The 23,922-nt window shown below is 43.5% G+C and overlaps 1 protein-coding gene across 1 annotated transcript in view; it reads left to right on the top strand.

Annotated features, from left to right (window-relative positions):
* crk (v-crk avian sarcoma virus CT10 oncogene homolog) overlaps positions 1-2,964 on the top strand; it is an 80,078-nt gene extending 77,114 nt beyond the window's left edge. The window contains exon 3 of the mRNA XM_060076050.1: positions 822-2,964. Coding sequence (XP_059932033.1) covers positions 822-959 — 138 coding nt within the window. The 3' untranslated portion in view covers positions 960-2,964. The remainder of the gene's footprint in view (positions 1-821) is intronic.
* The last annotated feature ends 20,958 nt before the right edge of the window (positions 2,965-23,922 follow it).

The following is a 23,922-nucleotide window of genomic DNA, read 5'->3' as shown; positions in this document are numbered from 1 at the left end:
AGGTTGGGCACCCCTGGTCTACAGCATTGAGAAGAGCTGTGTAATAAGTAAGAGATAATGTATAGACCGCCGGTCATTATCGGGAAAATAAGCCCCGACAGGGTGAACAGGACACCGACGCAAAGCGAAAGGTGTCTTGCTTCGCCCTGAAGGGGCTTATTTTCGATAATGACCAGCGACGTTCTATACATTACCCCGCTTATTACACGGCTACTTGCCAAAACGAAAAAATTACTTCACATGGTGTGTCTTTTTAGAATTAATTTGTTACCCAGAATTCGTAGTGTTGATCAGGAGAGAAATAGTCCGCCAAAGACGTTGACGTCGCTTAGCAACCGAAGACGCTGGGGTTGAAAAGTTACCGGACTACTTGAGGAGTGATACCAAAGACGTCATTAGAGGCAAAAAGTCCTTTATTTTCATTGATAGCGGTCAATTATACTTAGCAACGGATTCACCGCTGGATGTTGTGAAGAGCCCATGCAAGTGAACGGAGCGTTCCACGGCATTGAGAAGACCTGTGTGTAATAATCCCTAATTATTCAACTAGATTATTATTTTTTTTGTGGTGGGTACAAAATGATTCTTGACGAAATCTGGTGGGGACGCGTCCCCGGTGTAATCGACGCCTATGCACCCACCGATTATTCGACCATGAAGAATCTGAGTTATTCACATCCCTAGTTAAAATAAGACACCCAGCTCTGTGTTTAGTATATTGCAGTTTATTAAAACATCTAATGGAGTTGGGAGCCCAAAATTGGATTTCCATTGGGATTCAGTATGACTGTAGACCACAGACCTCTTTCTCTTCTTCGCAGGTTGGCGACAAGGTAACGGTGACCAAGATCAATGTCAACGGCCAATGGGAGGGCGAGTGTAAAGGCAAGCGAGGCCACTTCCCCTTCACACACGTCAAACTGCTGGACCAGCTCAACCAAGAGGAGGAACTCAGCTGAGAACTCCCCCAGCCCCCTCCCCTCCCCCTAAACAAGAACCCCCCCCTCCACCCGTAGCTGTCTCTCCCCTGGACACTAGTATTACAGAGTCAGTCTTCAATCCTATTCACCACCTTGTAAACCAACACCCCTATGCCACCACCCCACTACATAATGGATCCAAGAATTGTGGAACTTGGTAAACTATTAAGACTGTGACTAACTCTCCATCAGTTGAACCCTCATACTCTTTAAAAAATATATATACCACCTTGTCTTCGCCCCGGCCAAATGACCCCTCTCCTTAAAAACACTTGCCTCGCCACCGCAAATGATGTCTTCCTTTCTTCCAGAAGAGTTTGAATTTGGGCCATCCTCTCCATATCCTTTTGATTGCTGTAGGACTTTGAGGCCAAGCCACACAACTAGTGTTTACACAGAAATAATATATGAGGCTGTGCCTACAATAGCCATTGCAGCAGGAGCCCGGCTGGCGCTAGTGTTGGTTCTTATTTACTGGGAGATGATGCACAGGCCTTTGACCTCACTGAGTAAACGGACCCACCCACTCCTCTCTCCCCCTGGGCATGAAAGCTGTCTTATCTATACTGGTTTTGTCTTTTGCTTTGTAAGGCACATATTCACAGACTAGAGAACCCCAGCACTGATCCATGTGTCGTCTTTTTTTTTTGCTTGGTTGGATGAAGACACTTGAAATGGAATAGTATGGGATTTCCATTACATGGAAAACAAGGGACTATTCTATCAGGTTTTTTCTTGAGGTCTGAGCACTCGGGCCAAGTGTTCAGAGAAGGCACACAGTTGGAGGGGTCCACTACTTTGCATGGGGTCAAGGGAAGAGTGGAAGCTTGCGCTCTGTGGATAAATTGAGGCCCCATTCGTACCCTTATATCAAGACCGTATATCTCTCGTGTGCATTTGAGTAGCTGTTGAATTGACTGTAGGTGGTCCACTACTTTGTTATTTCACTTAAGTCAATGTACCGTGGAAGTTTTTATTCCCATTTGTTCTCATGCCATCTGGAACCACATTGTCGCCTTTAGTGACTTCAGTGCCTCCATCCTAGCCTAATTTCTCTGTTATCATGCTCCATTACATATTAAAACTCATCCGCTTGTTATAAGCAAACAAAACGTTGATTTAAAAAGATTACTGAAATTTGGCTTGTCTTTTTTCTTCAGATAATTAATGGTAAGGTGCCATTTAGATATAATGGTAGATGATTGTTTTGGGGTAACTTTCGACAAATGACAATTGTCATTTTAAATCCCTCTCATTATCCAGGGGTTGGATTTTGTTACCTTTTGTTGAAATAAACAAGGTTTTATGCTTAAGGTTGATCTTTCGACACGTGCAGGGATCATACCAGTAGATATTATATTGCTATTGCATAAAGGGAAACGCGACTTCTGGGAAAAATAAAGTTGCCCGTAAATTTGCAGATGAAGGTAAAATAGAATTTTAAACTGAACGCACTTGAAAACCTTTAGTTTTGTATTTTCTACATGGGGTTAATATACTGGTATTTACTTAATGATCAATTTCAGCGTTGATGGTTGGAAAAATTTGGATAGATTCTCATTTTAAGAAGCCTTCCAGTTCCTCCTGTTGAACCATTTAACGTCCCAGCTGGTAGATACAAGTAGACCATTGGAAGCCAACAATGTATCCGGTTTTTGGAAACTATAAATTTTTGTTTGAATGAATGATACATTTTATCAGTGTAGCCACCGCACATCAGGACGCTCGGGGGTAATTCACTATTTACATGCCAAGTGCTTACAAACATCATTTCAAGTGTGGTAGTAATCCTGCAATCATTAATTTCCTTTCATGTGATGGAGGGGAGGTGGATGAAGCCGACAAAATTGTGTTAATATCTAAATGTGCCATTTTATTTTAACACTATATTCTTTCCAAACAATTAAAATGACATTTTATTTTGTGTAGCATGTAATATGTTAATACAATACATGATGGCAAATAAATCGAATCATGGTGAAAACATTGTCACTATAGCTTATTTTATTAAAGGTCCCATGCCATGGAAATCTCACTTTATGAGGTTTCTATCATAAATATGAGTTCCCCTAGCCTGCCTAGGGTCTCCCAGTGGCTGGCGTTCGGTGTAAACCAAACACTAGGTGTTCTGCTCGCCTTTGAAAAAAACAGGCTCAAGTGCGCTGATTTGGAATGTGGTCCCATATGTCGCCATAAAGGATCTAAGCTCCTCCCCTTTCTCTGCCTTGCCCGCCCAGAGAATTTGGCCCACCAATGAGACACAACGTGTGTGTGTGTGTGTGTGTGTGTGTGTGTGTGTGTGTGTGTGTGTGTGTGTGTGTGTGTGTGTGTGTGTGTGTGTGTGTGTGTGTGTGTGTGTGTGTGTGTGAGTGAGAGTGTGAGATTACACACACTGTAACGTAAGTGTTTGCTGTTGGTGTTATGGCGCATAACACGTTGGTTCTTTGACGTCTCTTGTATTTCCACAACGAGACTGTAGTTTGGGTTATCTCAGGCATGGTTGAGAAGGAATTGGGGGAAAGGAACTTAGGCTTTGACTCCCTGAAGAACATGAATTGTGACATGCTGCCGGTTGCCGCGAGGCACCACCGCCGCGAAGCACCACCGCCCGGCAGCCGGCTATGGCAAGCCCAGGGCGACTTAATTCAACGTTATTTTACGAGTATCAGCACGCGTTCTGAACAACGCGTATCAGCACGCGTGAACGCCACTCGGCACGCGTTCTGAAGTGCGCCGCTTTTTACGCCTTTCAAGAGCGCGTAAAAAATGCTGTTTTGTATGGCAAGCCCAGGGCGACTTAATTCGACGTTATTTTACGCGAATCAGCACGCGTTCTGAACAACTTTACGTTTGTGCACCTCACAACGCGCGTAAAATACGGCGTCTCTCTAGTATGCTAATAATCTCCGCAAAACAAGCAGACCAAATAAGTTCAGCACAAATCAAAAAATTATAAAAAATTATGTAAAATTGTATATACGCCATCTCCTACCTCCTATATTTATGTATATATATATCCTATATATATATCACTTTACTGACACACACAATTTGTGGCAGTAAAGTGACGGGATCATTCCATAGACAAAAATTGTTCCATATAAATAATTTAATTTACGAGGATATTGCACAACTGTAACCAAGTATTCTCATTATAGCCTAGTTATATCCTAGTTTTGCATATTTATATATTGTATCCTACTTTCCTATTTCATGTGGCATCTGTATTTTTATGTAGGCTACAGCATCGGTATTTTAAATTGAGCTTGTATCTTCTTTTTACATTTTACCTCTTGCTGAGGTGGTCGCTGTATTACTGTAAAGGCTGTCTGTATTTGTGTAAGAGTTATTTGTATTGTGTAACCTGCTGGATTATGAAAGTTAGTTTGGGGTCAATAAAGTCTGTTCGTCCGTCTGTCTGGGGGAAAATGCCGTGAAAAATGTACGCACGGTGCGTTCAGGATTAGGACTGATATAGCATATGTCTAGCTGGCACCGCCCACCTACCTACTTCTGCTCAATTTTCATTTCACTTCAGTACTAGGTCTGGGTCTGCTTAATATGAATGCGTTCCATGGAAACCAAATTTCTGGCGGTCCAATCAGCGAACAGAGGGAGTGGCTGAGAACGATGACGTCTAGGTCGCGCGCCAGTTTCAGTAGTAGTCAGAGGAAGACAATGGAGAAGGATACGAGAGAAGCTATTCGGTCTGTTGTGGGATCGCTGCCGAAAATCGATCAATTAAAGAACAAGCTTTGCAGAGTTTTGTTGGTGGCCATGATGTTGTGGCGCTTCTCCCCACCGGGTTTGGGAAAAGTTTGTTTTTCCAGCTGGCTCCGTTAGTGGTGAAGGAGCCAGACCCGTCGCATGACATACGTCACGACCAAACGCTATGAGATTGGTTATGGCAGATCCAGAGTGGCACTGGGCAGATCCAATCATTTTAAAACTTCTACAGACACCAGCCTCCAAGTGAGTGAACGTTTGTCAATTAAGCAGTTCCAGACCTTCTGTACAAATGAAATGAAGTACGATGGTCTGGTAGGACCAGGCTAGCATATGTCGGCCTAGGCCTAATCAATCGTGTTTTAATATTTGAAGCATTCATATTAGATTTCGTAGGCTACTCTGCTGTTGGCCTTGATGGGGAGATATTTTTTTGCTGTCATGCACAAATAGTTTAATCCAACAACATTCCTGCGTCTCCCCCTCCTACAGAGCCCATTTAAGCACCGTGTCATACAGTTACAAGCCTATGAACATTGTTAGAGCAGTGCACGCGCGTTCATGTTAAGAGGAGTTTTGGGAAAAACTGACATTTTTTACGAAGGTTCGAAAGAATGATGGGCTGATGGGCCTCTATCAGTTAGGCTACTTGGCTCCCCAGTTCATCAGTGTCTCTCTCTATGGCTCCCTCTCACTCCCTTCCACTGTGTATTTATATCGATTGAACAAGAGAGGATGTAACGATAACTCCACGAAAATAAAGGCTCCATGGCTATAATAATTTAAATATAATTAACTTATAAAGCGTGTAACAAGACACCGAGATGATCTGGCTGGCTGACTAAAAAGGCACTGAATTTGGAACTTATAACACAGGAGGTCTGGCTTGCTGACTAAAAAACATTGTGATCATAAAAGGTGACCATCTGACAAAAGCACAAATCTGACAATAGATGGACTCGATCCGTCAACCTCTTGCCAACAGAGCAAGCGTCTCTATCGATTGGGCCACGCTGACCGCACGGTTTATTTCAGATTCACTGATATATATCTATATGACGCTACAACTAATAACAAATGAGAGGAGAAATCGTCACAAGCAGATCCGTGCTGAACTTATTTGGTCTGCTTGTCTTGTTCAGCGCAAACACTTCAAATGCATTGGCTGAGAGAAAAGAAGGGCGGCGATTCTTAGCATACTAGAGAGACGCCGTATTTTACGCGCGTTGTGATGTGCACAAATGCGCGTATTTTACGCGCGGTTTGATGCTCAAAACGGCGTATTTTACGTGCGCTCTTGAAAGGCTTCATTGCGGCGTAAAAAGCGGCGCATGACGGCGTAAAATACGCAGTTTTTCAAAATTTTACAGCGTTTTTTTACGGCGTAATGAAGGTGATACGTGACTAAATTAGGGCGTTTTCTGTCGGGGATGGCTTGCCATAGTAAAGTTGTTCAGAACGTGTGCTGATACACGTAAAATAACGTCTAATTAAGTCGCCCTGGGCTTGCCATACAAAACAGTGTTTTTTACGCATGACTGCTTAAAATACGCAGTTTGTCTACATTTTACGGCGTTTTTTACGGTGTAATGAAGGTGATACGTGACTAAATTAGGGCGTTTTCTGTCCGGGTTGGCTTGCCATATTCACGCGTGCTGATACAGCGTAAAGTTGGTCAGAACGCGTCCTGATACACGTAAAATAACGTTGAATTGAGTCGCCCTGGGCTTGCCATGTAAGGTCACCACACAGACAGCTCGCGGGGCCGCGTTGAATGATCTGGGGGAGGGACTGAATTGTGCATGCGCGTCTCTTTCACAAAACCTCTTAGACAATGGAAAATTCCAAAAGAATCGTTTCAACTCGATTTTATTAATTTGGAGATCGTTTGACCCAAGAATCGAAATCGTGATCAAATTCGATTAATTGCACAGCCCTAGCATATGTCGTCCTAGACCTAATCAATTGTGATTTAAAGGAGACATATTATGGTGTTTTCCCAACAAGTAAACATAGTATTTGAGTTCCAGAAAACATGTTTTTGAAGCTGTTTTCTGGAAATAGCTTTTAGGAAAAAAAATATTGTCTACCGCTATTCCCCTCTGTTTCAGTCCCTTCAGAATGCGTTGTTTCTGGTGTCTGTAGCATTGATGCAAATGAGCTGCTGCCCATTGACCAATGAGCTGTCAGACTGAACCACAGCATGGAGGAGAAGAGGTTGTTGCCGTTTGCTGACTCCTGGAGCTCTTTATCTATATTATATAATATAACATAATAATAATATTATATACGGGTATTTATTTATATATTAGAGCTGTCAGTTAAACGCGTTATTAACGGCGTTAACGCAAACCAATTTTAACGGCGTTAAAAAAATTATCGCGCGATTAACGTAATTGTTTTATTAAAAAAAAAATATAAGGATTTTTTTTTTTTTTTCTTTGGCTCAAAACAAAGAAGCAGCCAATGCACTTCACCATGTTGATAAGAGAATTAAAATGAGAAGAATTATGGGACAAAAAAATCAAGGGATATTTAGCATAGAAAAAGAATTTGCGATTAATCGTGAGTTAACTATGACATTAATGCGATTAATCACGATTAAATATTTTAGTCGCTTGACAGCTCTATTATATATCTATCTAATATCACGGCCAAAAGCTATGTGTGCCTTGGATGATATTATGAATAATAAAGACTCTGGTACTTCCACAAGTAAAGACTCGTAGTGCGGGATATCTCGGCCATGGTTGAGAAGAACTGGGGGGAAGGAACTTTGGCATTGACTCTCTGAAGTCCATGAACCGCGACATGGAGAAGAAAAGGATTGTACTCCAGGAGCTGAGCAGCCGGACTGCCTCCGAGCTCCCCGCGCCGAAGCCGTCCGGCTGCAGCCCGGCAGCTCGGACAGTGTACTCCGGGAGCTGAACTGCCGCCGAAGCTAGGTGGCAGCTCCAGCGGACTAGCAGCTCCGGCTGGGGTAGCTCGGCGGCAGTCTGGCAGCTCAGCTCCGGGAGTACAATCCCTTTCTACTCCATGTGTCTCCTCTTCCCGACTTCCCTTCGGCGGCAGCTCCGGCGGCTTGAGCTCGGCGCCAGAGAAAGGGATTGCACTGGGTGCCTTTAAGAGAGAACATTATCAAATCCCAACCAGAGATGAAATTACAAGTGAGATGGCCGGTGCACAGTACTTTAGCAAGCTGGACGCCTCTCAAGGGTTTTGGCAGTTGAAACTGCATGAGGATAGTACAAAGTACATTCTGCACATTCAAGGCACCGTATGGCCGTTACAGTTTCCAAAGGTTGCCTTTCGGAATATGCTCTGCTCCGGAAGTGTACCACCGGGCCATGGAGCACATGATGGAAGGCGTGGAAGGCGTACGTGTGTACGTAGACGACATTGTTCTCTGGGGAGCTACACTTGACCAGCACAATGAAAGGCTCATCAGAGTGCTTCAAAGAATTCAGGAGTATGGACTGAAGCTGAACAGAGCAAAGTGTGAGTTTTGCGTGAAGGAAATCCTTTCTGGGGGACAAGTTGTCAGAAGCTGGTGTGGAGCCAGACATAAGCAAGGTAAAAGCAATAGTGGAAATGCCAAGACCTGAAGATAAAAAAGGTGTGTTAAGAGCGTTAGGGATGATCAATGTCATTGGAAAATTCATTCCTAATTTAAGTGGACTGCTGATCATGTAGAGGAGTGGGAACGTCTGAAAACCACTTTGACAACGGAGCCCGTGTTGACATTCTTTGATCCCTCCAAAAAGATAAAAATATCCACTGACTCTTCCATGGATGGCATCGGAGCTGTATTACTACAGACTACAGGAGAAGATTGGAAGCATAAGCAGTCGCTTATGCATCAAGAACGATGACCGTCACGGAATGCCGCTATGCACAAATAGAAAAAGAGTGCCTAGGACAGGTGTATGGATTCCAGAAGTTTCACGGATAAGTTTACGGCCTTCCAAAGTTTGTGGCTGAGACAGACCACAAGCCATTGATATCCATCATAAAGAAAAACCTCAGCGAGATGTCGCCAAACATTCAAAGACTGATGATGAAGTTACAACGCTATGATTTTGACTTGATGTACACACCTGGCAAACACATAGTGCTAGCTGATGCTCTGTCTAGAGCAACAATACGGAGTGAAGAACAGGGTGAGTGTCTCACAGAAATGGACGTCACTCTCCATGTCAACCTAATCACACAGTCACTGCCTGTGTCTGATAGGAAATCCAAGCAGATCACTGCAGAAACACAGAAAGATGCAGGTTTAAAGAGAGTCATCAAGCTCCTGAATGAAGGTTGGCCAAGAGGGGAGTGTCAACAGTACTACAACATCAGAGGCGACCTGAGTGTTGTCAATGGGCGGCTTCTTAGGAAGAACAGAATCATCATTCCTCAGTCATGACTCATTGAGACCAGAGATGCTGAAGAGACTACACAAGGGGCACCTGGGTATGGAAAAATGCAAGAGGAGAGCCCGCACAGCCATCTATTGGCCAGGAATCAACGCAGACATAGACAGGATGGTCTTTAGACACACCTGTCTAAAACATTAATCGAAACAGCCAAAAGAGCCCATGAAAATCACAGACTTTCCTGATGAACCATGGCAAAAAGTCGGGACAGAGCTATTTCACTTAGATGGAAAGAATTTCCTTCTGGTTATAGATTATCTGTCAAACTACCCAGAGATAGCACTACTTTTCAGCATGTCTGCGACCTGTGTAATCAAGCACATGAAGTCCATCTTTGCGAGACATGGAATTCCCCAGATTGTCTACAGTGACAATGGTCCATCATATAGTTGTAAAGAATTCCAGTGTTTTGCAGAAGAATATGACTTTAAACATGTGACTTCAAGCCCTCTGTATGCCCAATCAAACGGTAAGGCAGAGAAAGGAGTTCACATAGTCAGTTGCTCAAGAAAGCACAAGACAGTAATTCAGATCCATATTTAGTAGGGCTGTCAGTTAAATGCGTTATTAAGGGCGTTAACGCAATTCCAATTTTAACGGTGTTAAAATTGATTTAAAAAAAATATTGCGCGATTAAAGGCACCAGTGCAACTTTCGAGGCTTAAAAATAAACATTCAATTTCTAGTCTTTTTTACACGTAGTAAGTTTCAATAACTCCATACCATTACATACCGACATTTAAGCAGCAAAGATGAGATGTCGTTGTGTGGTGAGAACTGATACAAAATCGATAACAACAACAATGCCGCCATTTTCTTTATTTTTTGTAACCTACAATAAATAAAGCAGGCTTCCAGTCAATGGAAAAATGGCTTCTCCCCACCGGCGATTGTTGTTGTTTACGATTTTCTATCAGTTCTCACCACACAACGACGTCTCATCTTTGCTCCTTGAATGTCGATATGTAATGGTATGGAGTTATTGAAACTTACTACGTGTAAAAAAGACTAGAAATTGAATGTTTATTTTTCATTGAATGTTTACATAAAGTTGCACTGGGTGCCTTTAAGGCACCCACTTCTTTGTTTTGGCTCAAAACAAAGAAGCAGTAGCCTGACTGCTATGTTCAAGGCAGTATGTTTGTATGTTTATCGTTTAATTGCACTATTGGCTTTTTTTTGTATCTTCCTGTTTTTATTAGTATATGCCAATGTTGTTATCAATAAAAAAACATTTGCACAAGGCAAGCCGATGCACTTCTCCATGTTGATAAGAGCATTACAATTAGAACAATTAATGGGACAAAGAAATCAAGGGATATTTAGCATAGAAAAAAGATTTGCGATTAATCGTGAGTTAACTATGACAATAATGGGATTAATCGCGATTAAATATTTTAATCGCCTGACAGCCCTAATATTTAGCTTAATTGAGTTATCGAGCATCACCACTGGAACATGGCATGTCCCCTGCTGAAGTTCTTATGGGACGTAGGCTACGCACCACGATTCCATACACTGCAGAACGAAAGCAGAACAGAGTGAAACTGCAACAAAGCCTTCTACAAAGGAGACAAATAGCAAACTACGACAAGTGCACAAGAAGCCTGGGGCCACTGGCAAGACATGATGCAGTGAGAATCCAAGATTCCAACACCTGGACAAAGAGAGCGACTGTTCTGGAGGAAGTGAGTCCAAGGTCCTACAACGTCAGAACAGAGGATGGCCAAACCCTGAGAAGGAATCGAAGGAGTCTACTGAAAACACAAGAGAGACTGCAAGAATAACCAAATGAAACAGCTATGGAAGATTCAGCCGACACCACATCAGCTGAAGCACCGCCTGCAACAGAGAGCAGCGGACCAGCTGAGCAGAATGGCTTGCCTGTGTTGAGAAGGTTCACACGCAGTGTCAAACTGCCAGACAGACCTTTAAAGATAATGGACCAGGGGCGGATGGTGTATATGGGCGATTTGGGCGACGCACTACCAACTGGGAGAAAGAGGATTTTTTTATATATAACAAATTCTATCACAGCAAAAGTAGTTTTCAGTGTTCTAGACATATTATCTGTCATTGTCCAATCAGAATCGTCAGATTAATGTCGCGTTTCAAATGGTCCCGCCTCTCTGGGCGAATTCATCGACGTGGAAAATCGCCCAAGGATTCTCCGTTGACAGTCATGTTAAAACATTTTTTTTCGGAAAATGAGCCTTCAATGCATTTTCAATGGGGATTTGGGACTCGCCCTAACGTGCTTGCGTCATACGTCACTGAGCAAAGAGCGCAAAGGGATATCTTCGATTTGAAGTCACTTGCGAATTTCAACATGGCTGCTAATGTGTGCAATTCCGTTGCGTCTCTGAAAGAAGTTCCTTTAAGTCGACGATCCAATTCAGATAAATTGGCATTAAAACAATCAGGACCTCCAAAACCAAAATTAATAAAAAAGAGGTTGCACGTCGACATTCTGTACCAGAGGCTCCAGAAGAAGGACATTGATGCAGCAGTCTTCATCAAAAGTGCCCTCGAGAGCTTCACAAGCAGTCTGCAGACCATTAGGTAAGATAACATTTATATAATTTGATCCTTCTCAAAGCAAAGCTTTGATATGAGAATATATATGCATGAAAGGAGACTATTTGTGTTCTTTTTTATAATATATGTTCTTTTTTATAATATATTGCCAGTGGTGTAATCTAGCTTGCTTTACTCTGTGCTGGACATCCTGGTTAGGCGAGGCATAATGGATAGCTTAAAAAACAGTGTTTAACACTAACATTATGCATCCCTGCCCATTTTAAGTGGGTATACTCATCATGCCTTCAGTGTGTCTTGAACAACCACATAAAAGGTTGCCCATATTATATTGATATTTTATCGTATTTGTCTAAATGCATACTTGACTGTAGATAGATTTATGAGTGAAGTTACCAACACAATAGATAAAAAACAGTGTTTAACACTAACATTATGCATTCCTTCCCATTTTAAGTAGGTATGCTGACATCTTTTTACTGGATAAAGTATGAACATGTGCATCACGTAGACTACAGTACTGTACACAGCCTAACAAACACATTATTGGTTTGTTTGCATTCAGAGACTCTGACCAGCTGCAAGAGCCATCAGGAACCGACAGACCAAGGACGGCTTTGACAGAAGAGGCGAAGCAGAGGCTGTCTGAAGAGGACTCCATCGACACCATCCTGGCTCACAACAAAGCGAGGTTCACTGGCCACCTTGTGAGTGCTACCTTAGTACAAGGAACTATGTTTGAAAGGTACTGCCATTCTTTTCCTGCTGATGCTCTGAATGCCACTGTGAAGGCATATCCCACGCCCAACAAGGCAAAGCTCAAGACGGAACTGTCTCTGATCTATGAGAATCCTGAATCAAGGCAGGCTGTGGTGCACTGGCATTGTACCAAGTTATCATGAGCTATAACCTCCAGGAGACTTTGTTGAACATTCTCATAACTACTCCTATGACAACAGCTGAAGCTGAGAGATGTTTCTCAACTTTGAAAAGAATTAAGACATTAAGAGGATGGACACTTGGTTACAGCGGCCCTCACAACCCCCCCACCCCCCCTTCCCGTGAGAATGGACACTGGGTTACAGCGACCCTCACAACCCCACACCTCCACCCCACCCCTTTCAAGTGTATATTGTATATAGTTCTCTGCAAGCCTATGGCGGCATCATGTCTTAAGTGTGTATATTGTATATAGTTCTCTGCAAACCTATGGTGGCATCATGCCTTCAGTGTGCATATTGTATGTAGTTCTCTGCAAACCTATGGTGGCATCATGCCTTCAGTGTGCATATTGTATGTAGTTCTCTGCAAACCTATGGTGGCATCATGCCTTCAGTGTGCATATTGTATATAGTTCTCTGCAAACCTATGGTGGCATCATGCCTTCAGTGTGTCTTGAACAACCACACATAAAAGGTTGCACATATTATATTGATATTTTATCATATTTGTCTAAATGCATACTTGACTGTAGATAGAGTGAAGTTACCAACACAATAGATTGGCCGTAACACACTCAACCCTTGTAGAATCACATTCTCTCCCTCACTCTCACTCTCCCTCTCTCACAAACACACATACAGATAGAGACAGAGAGAGATTGTTAACTTGTGTATAATTCCCAATTATTATTGATGTATTTGCACTTTTAATCTTGCTGAATTCTACAAGGCAAATCAATTAAATTAAAACTCAGTTCCCCGGCTCCATTCGTCTTTGTAAGGAAATGTTCTATTTTGTCTTTATTATTTTGTCAGAATGCACCAGAATGCTTCATTTGTATGTGAAAATCACAAAAAAAATCTTTGGGGGGAGGATGCCCCCAGACCCCCCTACAGGGGTTTGGTTTACAAACTTTCAGCCCCCCCTAAAATATAATTCACCAGCCGCCACTGTAATGGACTTACCTGTACCCTTTAAAAAAAACAAAACTAATTGAATTGAAGAATTGAATTGAAACATGGACATGCTTGTCCTTATGTGGTGTTTGTTATGTTCATGTTTGTACTGCAAACGAATGCTGATGCAGATTGTTAAGATTAAGTTGCTATAGGAATAATCTAGTTCATGAGTATGGTAGCGTACATCTAAAGAAAAGGGGATGCAATGATATGAGTACACAATTAATATTAAGTTAAAGACTACCACCAACCACTAGGTGGCGGCACCTGTAGCCAATTGTATACTTACAATTAGATATATGCGTTATTAGAATAAGACGATTCTGATTAATGAAGAAACATTACAATTCCAGCGTCTCCCCCTCCTACATAGCCCGTTTCAGCACCGTGTCAGTGGACAGTTACAATCCTCGAACGTCGTGAGTGCAGTGATCGCGAGCGTTCATGTTAAGAGGAGTTTCGGGAAAGAAATTCAAGATGGTTCGCAAGATCCACCGTGAGAATGATCGTACAAGCAAAGATCCATCGTTATCGGGAAACGACAATAGTATCCAGCTGCAGCCCCGGAGAACAACACCCTGGCGTGACAGAACACCCAGGCGTGACGGAAGTACTGTGGCTGGACGGAAGTTACCTCCGATTATTTTCTATAGACAAATAAACGTATTTATCGCTTGAAGTAACATAACAAAGAAATAAAAAAAATATTTCGACACGTTAGTAACCATTTTTATAGCTTAGAAAAGGTTTTTTAACGTTATTTAGCCCCGGAGAACAACACCCTGGCGTGACAACAACCCAGGCGCAACGGAAGTACACGTTCCCCTGACGAGCCTATGGCTGAATCCGAATACTTAGTACATACTATTTCTGTTCAGTGTCTACTACTTGACCGTACCACACTTGACCGTGTAGTACGGTCTACAGCTATGCGTAGAACGCCTCCGAACGCTTCCGAACATCGCCGAAACTCCACCGGATGTTTGGAGATGACGTATCTCCCCTCAGATGCCGGCAAAATTACCTTGATAAGTTACCTGTTTTCCGTCTTGTCATCGTTGCTAATGAATTAAAAATGTCTCTTTTTACTTAATTACTTACTTTACTATTTTACTCTTTTTAATGTCTCTTTTTTTCGCCGCTTTCTACGACGTCTTTCTGGTGGTGTCGGGTCAGCCATCTCTTCTTCGTTGGTTACCAGACTCTGGTTGCATTGTGGGATAGCGTAGTGAACTCCGTGGTTTAGGCCGTTTCTCAATTCCTAGCACGCATACTACGGACTCGATGACTTGCAAGCACGTACTTGGCAAGTCCGTACTTCAAGCACAGACTTGCGAGCACGCGAGTACGTACCTGCAATTGGAACAGCAGCGGACTCGATGACGTCACCACCTCTGCTCGTCCGTTAACTGTGCTACGGCCTCATTTAGGCATATACTACTGAACAATATTAACAAATGATATAAAACAAAATCCCAGCCTCTTTCATTTTCAAATAGTAGGCTATGTAAATATTCTGAATGAAAAAAAAATTGAAAAGATATGCGTGTCCTGTCATGTGTATGAGCTATACACACACGACTTTATATATATTTAAGCAATAGATCACGCTAGTGATGGGATTTTCGGCTCCTTTGCGAGATGCGGCTCTAATGGCTCTTCTTACTGTGGAAAGCCGGCTCTTTCGGCTCCCAAACGGCTCCCCATACACATGTTTTACATTATTAATTAATTAATAGCTTAAACCTAATTTTATAACATTTTGTTTCATTATTGACATTGTTAAGCACTTATGAGTAAAAATGCAGCATAACAATGCTTTATGAATAAAACCTTTATTACAAAATAGCCACTTCCAAAAAAAATAACTTGAAAAAATGTAACAGTTAAATATAAATACAAACACCCACCACAATACAAAAAAGTAGGCAATCAAAGCAGCTTCATAACAGAAAAGCCACAATACAAATATCAAATAAAGTGCTTTTAAATTTAAGTATAACACTATGACAAAACAAAACACAAGTTTTGAACCACTCACTCACTGTATTAAACACAGATACCCATCACAGTATGAGAAAAGTATTAAAGCAGCTTCATGCCAAAAAGGCATAATTTCAAGTATTATTTAGACCTATAGTGCTATTAAATTAAAGTATAAAACACATGTGAACAACACAAGTTTTGAACCACTATAGAGATAAGGAACTCACTGTATCACTCAAAGACTTACAGATTGGCGTTGAGAAACACCAGGTGTCTAAGCTTGGCAGGGCTGATCCTGTTCCTTCTCTCAGTTATGATCTGTCCAGTTTTGGAGAAGATCCTCTCTGATGGGACGGATGTTGCCACTATGCACAGTCTACGTGCCATCACGTAAGAGAGCTGTGGATAGATCAGTGCCTTTGTCTCCCACCACCTCAGTGGGTCGGCACTGCGCTGGAAAAGAGGCTCTTCAAGGTAGGACCTCACCTCCAGAATAGCATCAGCTGTAGGATTCCTGGTTGCAGTGTCTCCGCTTGCCCGCTCCTCAAAAAACCTCCAAACAGCCGATGCTTGGGGCTCCTCCGGCTCATGTGCTGCTGCTCCCTCCTCTCCTCCATGACCCCCTTGCAGGTGAGATGACTGCCTATGCCTGGATGCTGCTGTGGTAATTCTTTGGAGGGCTTCGTCGAGTGCTCTGTTGTCACTAAAGGCCGCCTTTTTGAAGCGGGGGTCGAGGATGGTGGTTTCGGACAGAACTGCATTGTATTCCATCCGGTGGAATTTTTTGTCCATGCTTGAAGAGAGGGAATTCACCAGATCCTTCACGCACGCTGTGGTGACTCTGCTCTGGTGCTCTGTTGTCACCCTCTGAAGACCCCTGCACAGTATGAGCATTTTGGAGGCAGTAACATACCTGAAAAAAGAAGCATCAAAATATTATATTTTATATAATATTTATTCATTTAGGCTATTTAGCAATATTATTTTAAGCTTCACTTCTAAATTGCTTGACATAGGCTACTAATATTTTTTATTTAATAATATTATTTTCAGCCACTTCTAAACCTGTTTGTCAAAAAAAATATTTAACAAATAAAAAATTACAATGATAATAACATCCTAATAAAGTTTAATAGGTCATAGTAATATTATAGTAAAGTTCAATGAGATGATGTTTGAACACTGTACCTCTCTGCGCTGATCTCCACTGTGACCTGGTCAAAGGGCTCCAGGACGCTGCAGGCCTCTTGCAGAGCCTCCCACTCCTCTTGGCTGAGAGGAGCCACAGGTGCGTTGAAGACCGCCAATGTTGCGATAACCGCATCCTTAGATTCCAGGATTCGCTGGATCATATGGAATGCCGAATTCCACCGGGTGACACACTCCTGTTTGAGCTTCAGCTCTGCCATAGACATCTGCCGTTGGGTGGATTTCAGTTTTTGGGTGGCTGCTGTGCTTCTGTGGAAAAATTCCACTATGGCCTTTACTTTATCCACAGTGGGCTTTATAGCCTTCAGAGCATTTCTCACAAACAGATTTATGGTGTGAGCCAGGCATGGATGGTGTGTCCATTTCAGCAGCTGAATGGCTTTTGTTATATTGGCTGCATTATCTGTGACACAACACACAACTTTGTTCTCCACCCCCCACTCTCTTGCCACTCGGTGGAGCTCTTCAGCCAGGTTTTCTGATGTGTGCCTGTCACTAAATTCAAAGCAGTCCAGTAGACATGATGCCATACTGTAATTTTCTATGAAATGGCAGGTGACGGCCATGAATGACGTGGTGGCGCGGGATGTCCAGCAGTCAGTTGTCAGGCATACAGCTGAGGCTGTCTTCACCCTCTCTTGCAGGGAGGCCCGTGCAGCATCATATAGGCCTGGGATGAATTTCTGTGTGAGGGTTTTTCGGCTGGGGAGGGCATACATAGGATTGAGGGCTTGGCAAAAATTCCTAAATCCAACATCCTCAACAATGGAAAAGGGTTGGTAATCTCTGGCCACCATCTTGGCCAACTCCTCGTCTATTGCTGTCTGTCTTGCTGGAGTTAAGGATTTCTGGAGGAACTGCTTCATAGAGCTCTGGGTTGTGGGTGCAGGAGGGTGGGTTGCAGGCTGGGGTGTAAAAATGGAGGCAGTTGTTGCTGATGCTGAGGGAGCAGTTGTTCTGGCACCTGAGGAAGCTGCAGCTGTTGCACTTGCGCTGGCAGACGGTTGTGGTTCATTTTCTGTCCTTGACTCCTCCAGCAACACCGCTGCATGCGATGTCCGCATGTGTCTGTGCAGGTTGTTAGTGGAGCCTGCACGATAGGATATTCTGGTTTTGCAGAGTCTACACTCTGCCCTGGTGGAGTCTGACGTAGCATTAAAATGAGTCCAGATTTTGCTCCGTTTTCTGTCACCACTCATTATCACACAGGCCTATTCAATTGTCACACTGACTCCCCTTCTTTATGCCGTGTGTGCTTCTTGACTGCTGCGTGCGTGACTGTGCATTGAAACTTTTTTTTCAGTGTTTTCCCGGCACATTATTAATTGAAAGCTGCCTGCGTGTGATTGGTCAGATGTGTGGAGCACACGCTTGACACGAGGGCAGTGTAGACATTAAGGCACCGACGGAGGAAAAAAAAACCCTCTGCTTTACCACAGGTAGAACGCGCAAGGAGAGAGAGTGAGAGGGGGAGGGGCGGGAGAGAGAGAGGGGGAGGGGGAGGGCAGGGAGACAGCGAGGCACCGCAGGAGAAAAAAAACGAAAAGCAGAGCACAAGCACAGCGACAGGGAGGCGGAGAGAGCGAAAAACTGAAAAAAAAAACGGCTCCCAAATAGGATCTTAAAACGGCTTCCAATCGTTCACGTCAAAGAGCCGGCTCTTTGAGCCGTATCGTTCGCGACCGACACATCACTAGATCACGCCAGGCTGTGGTATGTGCTCATTATACCACTGTTAAGGGGCGTTTTCCGGCCCCGACGCGCAGGGCAGGCGACCCCCTTCACAGTGGTATAGAGTGGCGAAGTCACGCCCCTTCCGGTAGGGCTCATGGGACCTATGAGATCGAAAAATATGAATGGGTGTCAATGGAGAGAAAATAATTATTTTCTGGTCCCAGTCTTTATATGCCCTGGATTACACATATGTTGTTTGTGGATTTAAATGATAATTTTTCATGCAAAGAAAACTAAAAATGTTCGTGAAGAAGTTTGATAATTTTAGGTTTTATGTGAGGCCGCTTTGTGAACTACAGCTCTTCGCTGCTCTCGACGCATATGATATACGTCACCACACCCGCCCTTGGAACTCGGCACAGAGATGGCGATCTCTCTGCCCCACTTCACCGCTTTTTCCAAGGGGAGGATAAAAGCATCGAAAGAGGTGAAAACCATTATAAGTCGGGGCACGTGCAGAGTTTCAGTTATGCCGATGGGAAGATTGTCGTCTCCTCCACGCCAGTCGCAGGGAGCGTGACGTCACATACGAGCCGTGTAGTCTTTCTCGTTGTGTTTTCTCTACAGCCTTTATCTGAACAATTGCACAATAAACGGTCGAACTCTTTGCATGAAAAATTATCCTTTAAATCCACAAACAACATATGTATAATCCAGGGCATATAAAGACCGGGACCAGAAAATAATTATTTTCTCTCCATTGACACCCATTCATATTTTTCGATCTCATAGGTCCCATGAGCCCTACCGGAAGGGGCGTGACTTCGCCACTCTATAATGAGCACATGCCACTGACTGAAGTGATCTATTGCTTTTATACAACGGTTACTATTATGGCGAAACGAAAGTCATAGACACACTACATTTAAAAAGAAACCAAGAAAGTCAAAATAGCCGTTTTATTAAAGAATACAAAAAAGTAGCCTCCTGGCTGCCGCTATGCATCGACGGTCGCTATGCAACACACTTTAGCGTCCCTCCGAGAGAAGGCTCCGATGGAGAGGTTCGCCGGCAATTTATCCTATGGAGCAGTTCACTCGCCGTGTGCCTAAGCTTTCGTTAGTCCCTCAATCGCCTTGCTCACTCCCGGAGTAACAACATTTACACGCTCTCCATCATCCAACATATGTTTTACTTTGTAACTGTTTCTACTTCCAGGCGCGGAGTGATATGCAAACTTTCACAAAATGATCGGGCGTCATAGCAGTTATGTATACGCCCATTATACAACAGTTGAGAACCAATCAGATCGCTGGATTTAGGTCCCCCGTTGTATAAATATTTATATATTATCTTATATTATTATTATTATATTATATAAATATATATACAAGTTAAGAGTAACTTAAGCTACAGTTGTGCGTCTTCTCCATATTGTCCGCCATCGTACTGCTGCGAGTGCGAAATGCATCCTGGGATTTATAGCGGTTGCAAGTACACACGAGCCACCTCCGATGCATGCTCGGTGAAACGGCGAGATCGAGCACGCATCAAGAACACTTCCGGGTTTTACGACAGTACTCGCTTGATGCGTGCTTCGAATTGGAACAGTGCTCGGGCAACGACTGATGACGTTTCACGAGTCCACGAGCACACGAGCACGCACAAGTACGCGAATTGAGAAACGGCTTTACTTTGGCGGTAGTAAGCATTCGGAAACGTCTTCCGTACTACACAATGCGTACTGAGCATTCGGACGCGCTATATTTTTGGCGTACTAAAATAAAAAATGCATACTATATAGTAGTCAAGTATGAGTATTCGGATTCAGCCTATGTTTAAGACATTTCAAAATGCAGTCACGTTCCCCTGACGAGCCTATGGCTGAATCCGAATACTCATACTTGACTACTATATAGTATGCATTTTGTAGTACGCCAAAAATATAGCGCGTCCGAATGCTCAGTACGCATTGTGTAGTACGGAAGACGTTTCCGAATGCGTACTACCGCCAAAGTAAACCACGGGCCGTTTCTCAATTCCTAGCACGCGTACTACGGACTCGATGACTTGCCAGTACGTACTTGGCAAGTCCGTACTTCAAGCACAGACTTGCGAGCACGCGAGTACGTACCTGCAATTGGAACAGCAGCGGACTCGATGACGTCACCACCTCTGCTCGTCCGTTAACTGTGCTACGGCCTCATTTAGGCATATACTACAATATAAATATAAATATAAACAATATAAACAAATGATAGAAAACAAAATCGCAGCCTCTTTCATTTTCAAATAGTATGTAAATATTCTGAATGAATAAAAATTGAAAAGATATGCGTGTCCTGTCATGTGTATAAGCTATACACACACGACTTTATATATATATATATATATATATATATATATATATATATATATAAACAGCACAGAGTTATTCCAAGAGTTGATGTGCGCAAAACAGGATGAAAATGAAACACCACAACAATTCCTTTACCGTGTGATGGGCTTGAAACAGCGTATCCTATTCACATCTAAACTGTCAGACACAGGAATAAAATACTCTGCAGCTACAGTACAAGATGTTTTCCTGCATACAGTGTACCAAGGATTTGGAAACAAACACACAGACATACGCCGAGAACTAAAACCTCTCCTTTCAAACAGTGACGTCAGTGACGAGACAATATTACGCCATGTAATGCAAATCCAAAGTGAGGAAAGCGAGAGACAGAAGAGACTCGGCTCTTCCCGTCGACAAACTGCAACAAATGTACACAGCGCACAGCTTGAACTTAACGCAGTTGAGGGGTCTAGCAATAAACAAGAGAGTGCAGACCACAAAACAAGGTCGGATCCACTTAAAGAACTTGCCGCTAAAGTAGATGCACTTACAAAAATGGTTGAGGTCATGCAACAACAAACCCAACCACAACCATTCTACAGTGAGCACCGTTTCAACCAAAATAAGGCTCAATCCAGGCGTGGAAAGCCCTTTGGTTGCCCGAAATGTGTTGAACAAAACCGTCAAGACTGTCAACATTGTTTCATTTGTGAGGAGGAAGGACATCGGGCAGCTGGCTGTCTAAAGCGACAAAATAAACAGGGAAACTTCAACCGGCCTCTGTAGAGGGACATCCAGTGACCGGATCTGAACGACAGTCCCAATCTAAACGTTCAACAAAGGCTAATTGTGACAATCATACCAGCTTTAACTCATCCGCTGCAACAAAAGTCAGCAGACCAAATAACTGTAAACAAACAACTCAGCCTTCTCCTAAGCCACCACTTACAGCAAGAGGAGCTGTTGCCAACCTAATTGGAAGAAAAGCCTTTGTCCAATGTAATCTCAACGGGTTAGCAGTCACCTCATTGCTAGACACAGGGGCACAAGTTAGCATGATAAACCGTGCCTGGAAAGACCAATACCTGCCTGACCTTGATATTCACCCAGTGTCTGAAATAATTGAAGAAATAGAGGAACTAAAAGTCTTTGCTGTTAATGGAGATCTCGTGCCATTTGATGGATGGGTAGCCATAAAGATAAATCTACCAGGAAATGAAGACCCCAGTCTTTCCATCAGTGTCCCATTCCTTGTCAGTACCTTACCCCTGGAGAGACCACTGCTTGGTTTTAATGTTTTAGAACAGCTCATCTCCAGCCAACCAGAACGGTTGGTGCCTGTCCTTGTTAATCTGCTTTGTAATGCTATCTCTGTCCCCAGTGAAAAAGCTGAAGCTATTGTGAGCTTTATTCAGACAGCAAGGCCAGTCATGCAACAGGGACGTCCGCGGACAGGTGCCCAGGATATTGTCATCCCAGCTGGTAGTGTGTCGTGGTTAAAGTGCCGGCTTCCACCAAACATGGATGCTCATGACGGCATGGTTTTGTTTGAAGCAGAAGAAAATAGTGTACCGTTAGAGCAGTTGGACGTGGGGCCAGGGTTGTTTGACATTAAAAACACTGTAAAACCGTATGTCACCATACCAGTTGGTAATAATACCAATCATGACATTACCTTACCCCGAAAGACAGCTTTAGGAACCCTGCAACATGTTAAAAAAAGTTGTGGAGGGTGACGTCCCCGCCAAAACACAGTCCGCAGTGACAGTCAGTGAGGTCACCACCACTCAAACCAGTGACCCAGCTCCACCCTTATGGCACCCACCTGTAAGTCTCGACCACTTGGATGAGAAACAACAGGAAGCTGTTAAAAAGATGTTGTATGAGGAGTCCCGTGCTTTCGCAAGAGATGGAAATGACATCGGCTGCATTCCAAATCTACAAATGGTGATAAACTTGAAAGACGATATCCCTGTACAAAGATCGTACACCTCCATCCCAAAACCGCTCTTCAAAGAGGTAAAGGAATATATCCAAGACCTCATACTAAAGGGATGGATAGTGAAGTCTAAGTCTCCCTATTCTGCACCCGTCGTATGTGTGCGGAAGAAGGATGGCACACTGCGCCTGTGCATAGACTATCGTCTGTTAAATCAAAAGACAGTCCCTGACAGGCATCCACTGCCTCGGATTCAGGACTTGACAGACACTTTGGGAGGGTACTCATGGTTCAGCATCCTCGACCAAGGCAAAGCGTACCACCAAGGTTTTGTGGCAGAGGGTTCCCGACATCTCACGGCCTTCATCACCCCCTGGGGATTACATGAATGGGTAAGAATCCCATTTGGACTATCTAATGCACCTGCTGCTTTCCAGAGAAGCATGGAGGAGATGTTGAGTTCCCTGAGGGATGAATCTTGCATTCCCTACCTGGACGACATACTGTGTTATGCAAAGTCCTTCAGTGATCACGTGGAGGTGTGTCGTAAGGTTCTCCAAGCTCTGCAGCACCATGGGGTGAAGCTTCGACCGGAGAAATGTGAGGTATTCAAGCGAGAAGTTCGATATGTTGGGCGCATGGTGTCAGCCGAGGGTGTTCGAGTTGACCCTAAAGACTTTGAGGCTGTGCTGGCTTTGAAAACCAAAACCCCACAAACAGTCGGCGACATCAGACAGGTTCTTGGCTTCCTTAGCTACTACCGATCCTACATACAGGACTTCGCCAAGATAGCCAAACCACTATATGAGCTGCTCCAAGGGAAGTCCCCCATGCCAAAACACCCCCCCCGGCACTGTAAGTCCAAGGGTCCTCAATTACCCTCCAGGACGCCTATCGAATGGACTGCACATCACCAAAGTACACTAGAAGAGCTCATCAACATGCTAACGCATCCCCCAGTTCTAGCATATCCAAACTTTGAGGAGCCATTCGTTCTGCATACTGATGCGTCAGAGAAAGGGCTTGGCGCAATCCTCTACCAGCAGCAAGATGGGAAACTGCGAGTCATTGGATATGGATCTAGAACATTGACACCTGCGGAGAGAAACTACAACCTCCACAGCGGAAAACTTGAGTTCCTTGCTCTAAAGTGGGCAGTGTGTGAGAAGTTTAGAGATTATCTCTTCTATGCTCCACACTTTAC

Source organism: Gadus macrocephalus, chromosome 16, assembly GCF_031168955.1.
Source record: "Gadus macrocephalus chromosome 16, ASM3116895v1".
Taxonomy (NCBI): domain Eukaryota; kingdom Metazoa; phylum Chordata; class Actinopteri; order Gadiformes; family Gadidae; genus Gadus; species Gadus macrocephalus.
Note: the sequence above shows the minus strand (reverse complement) of the source record. Positions and strands in the feature narration are given on the sequence as shown.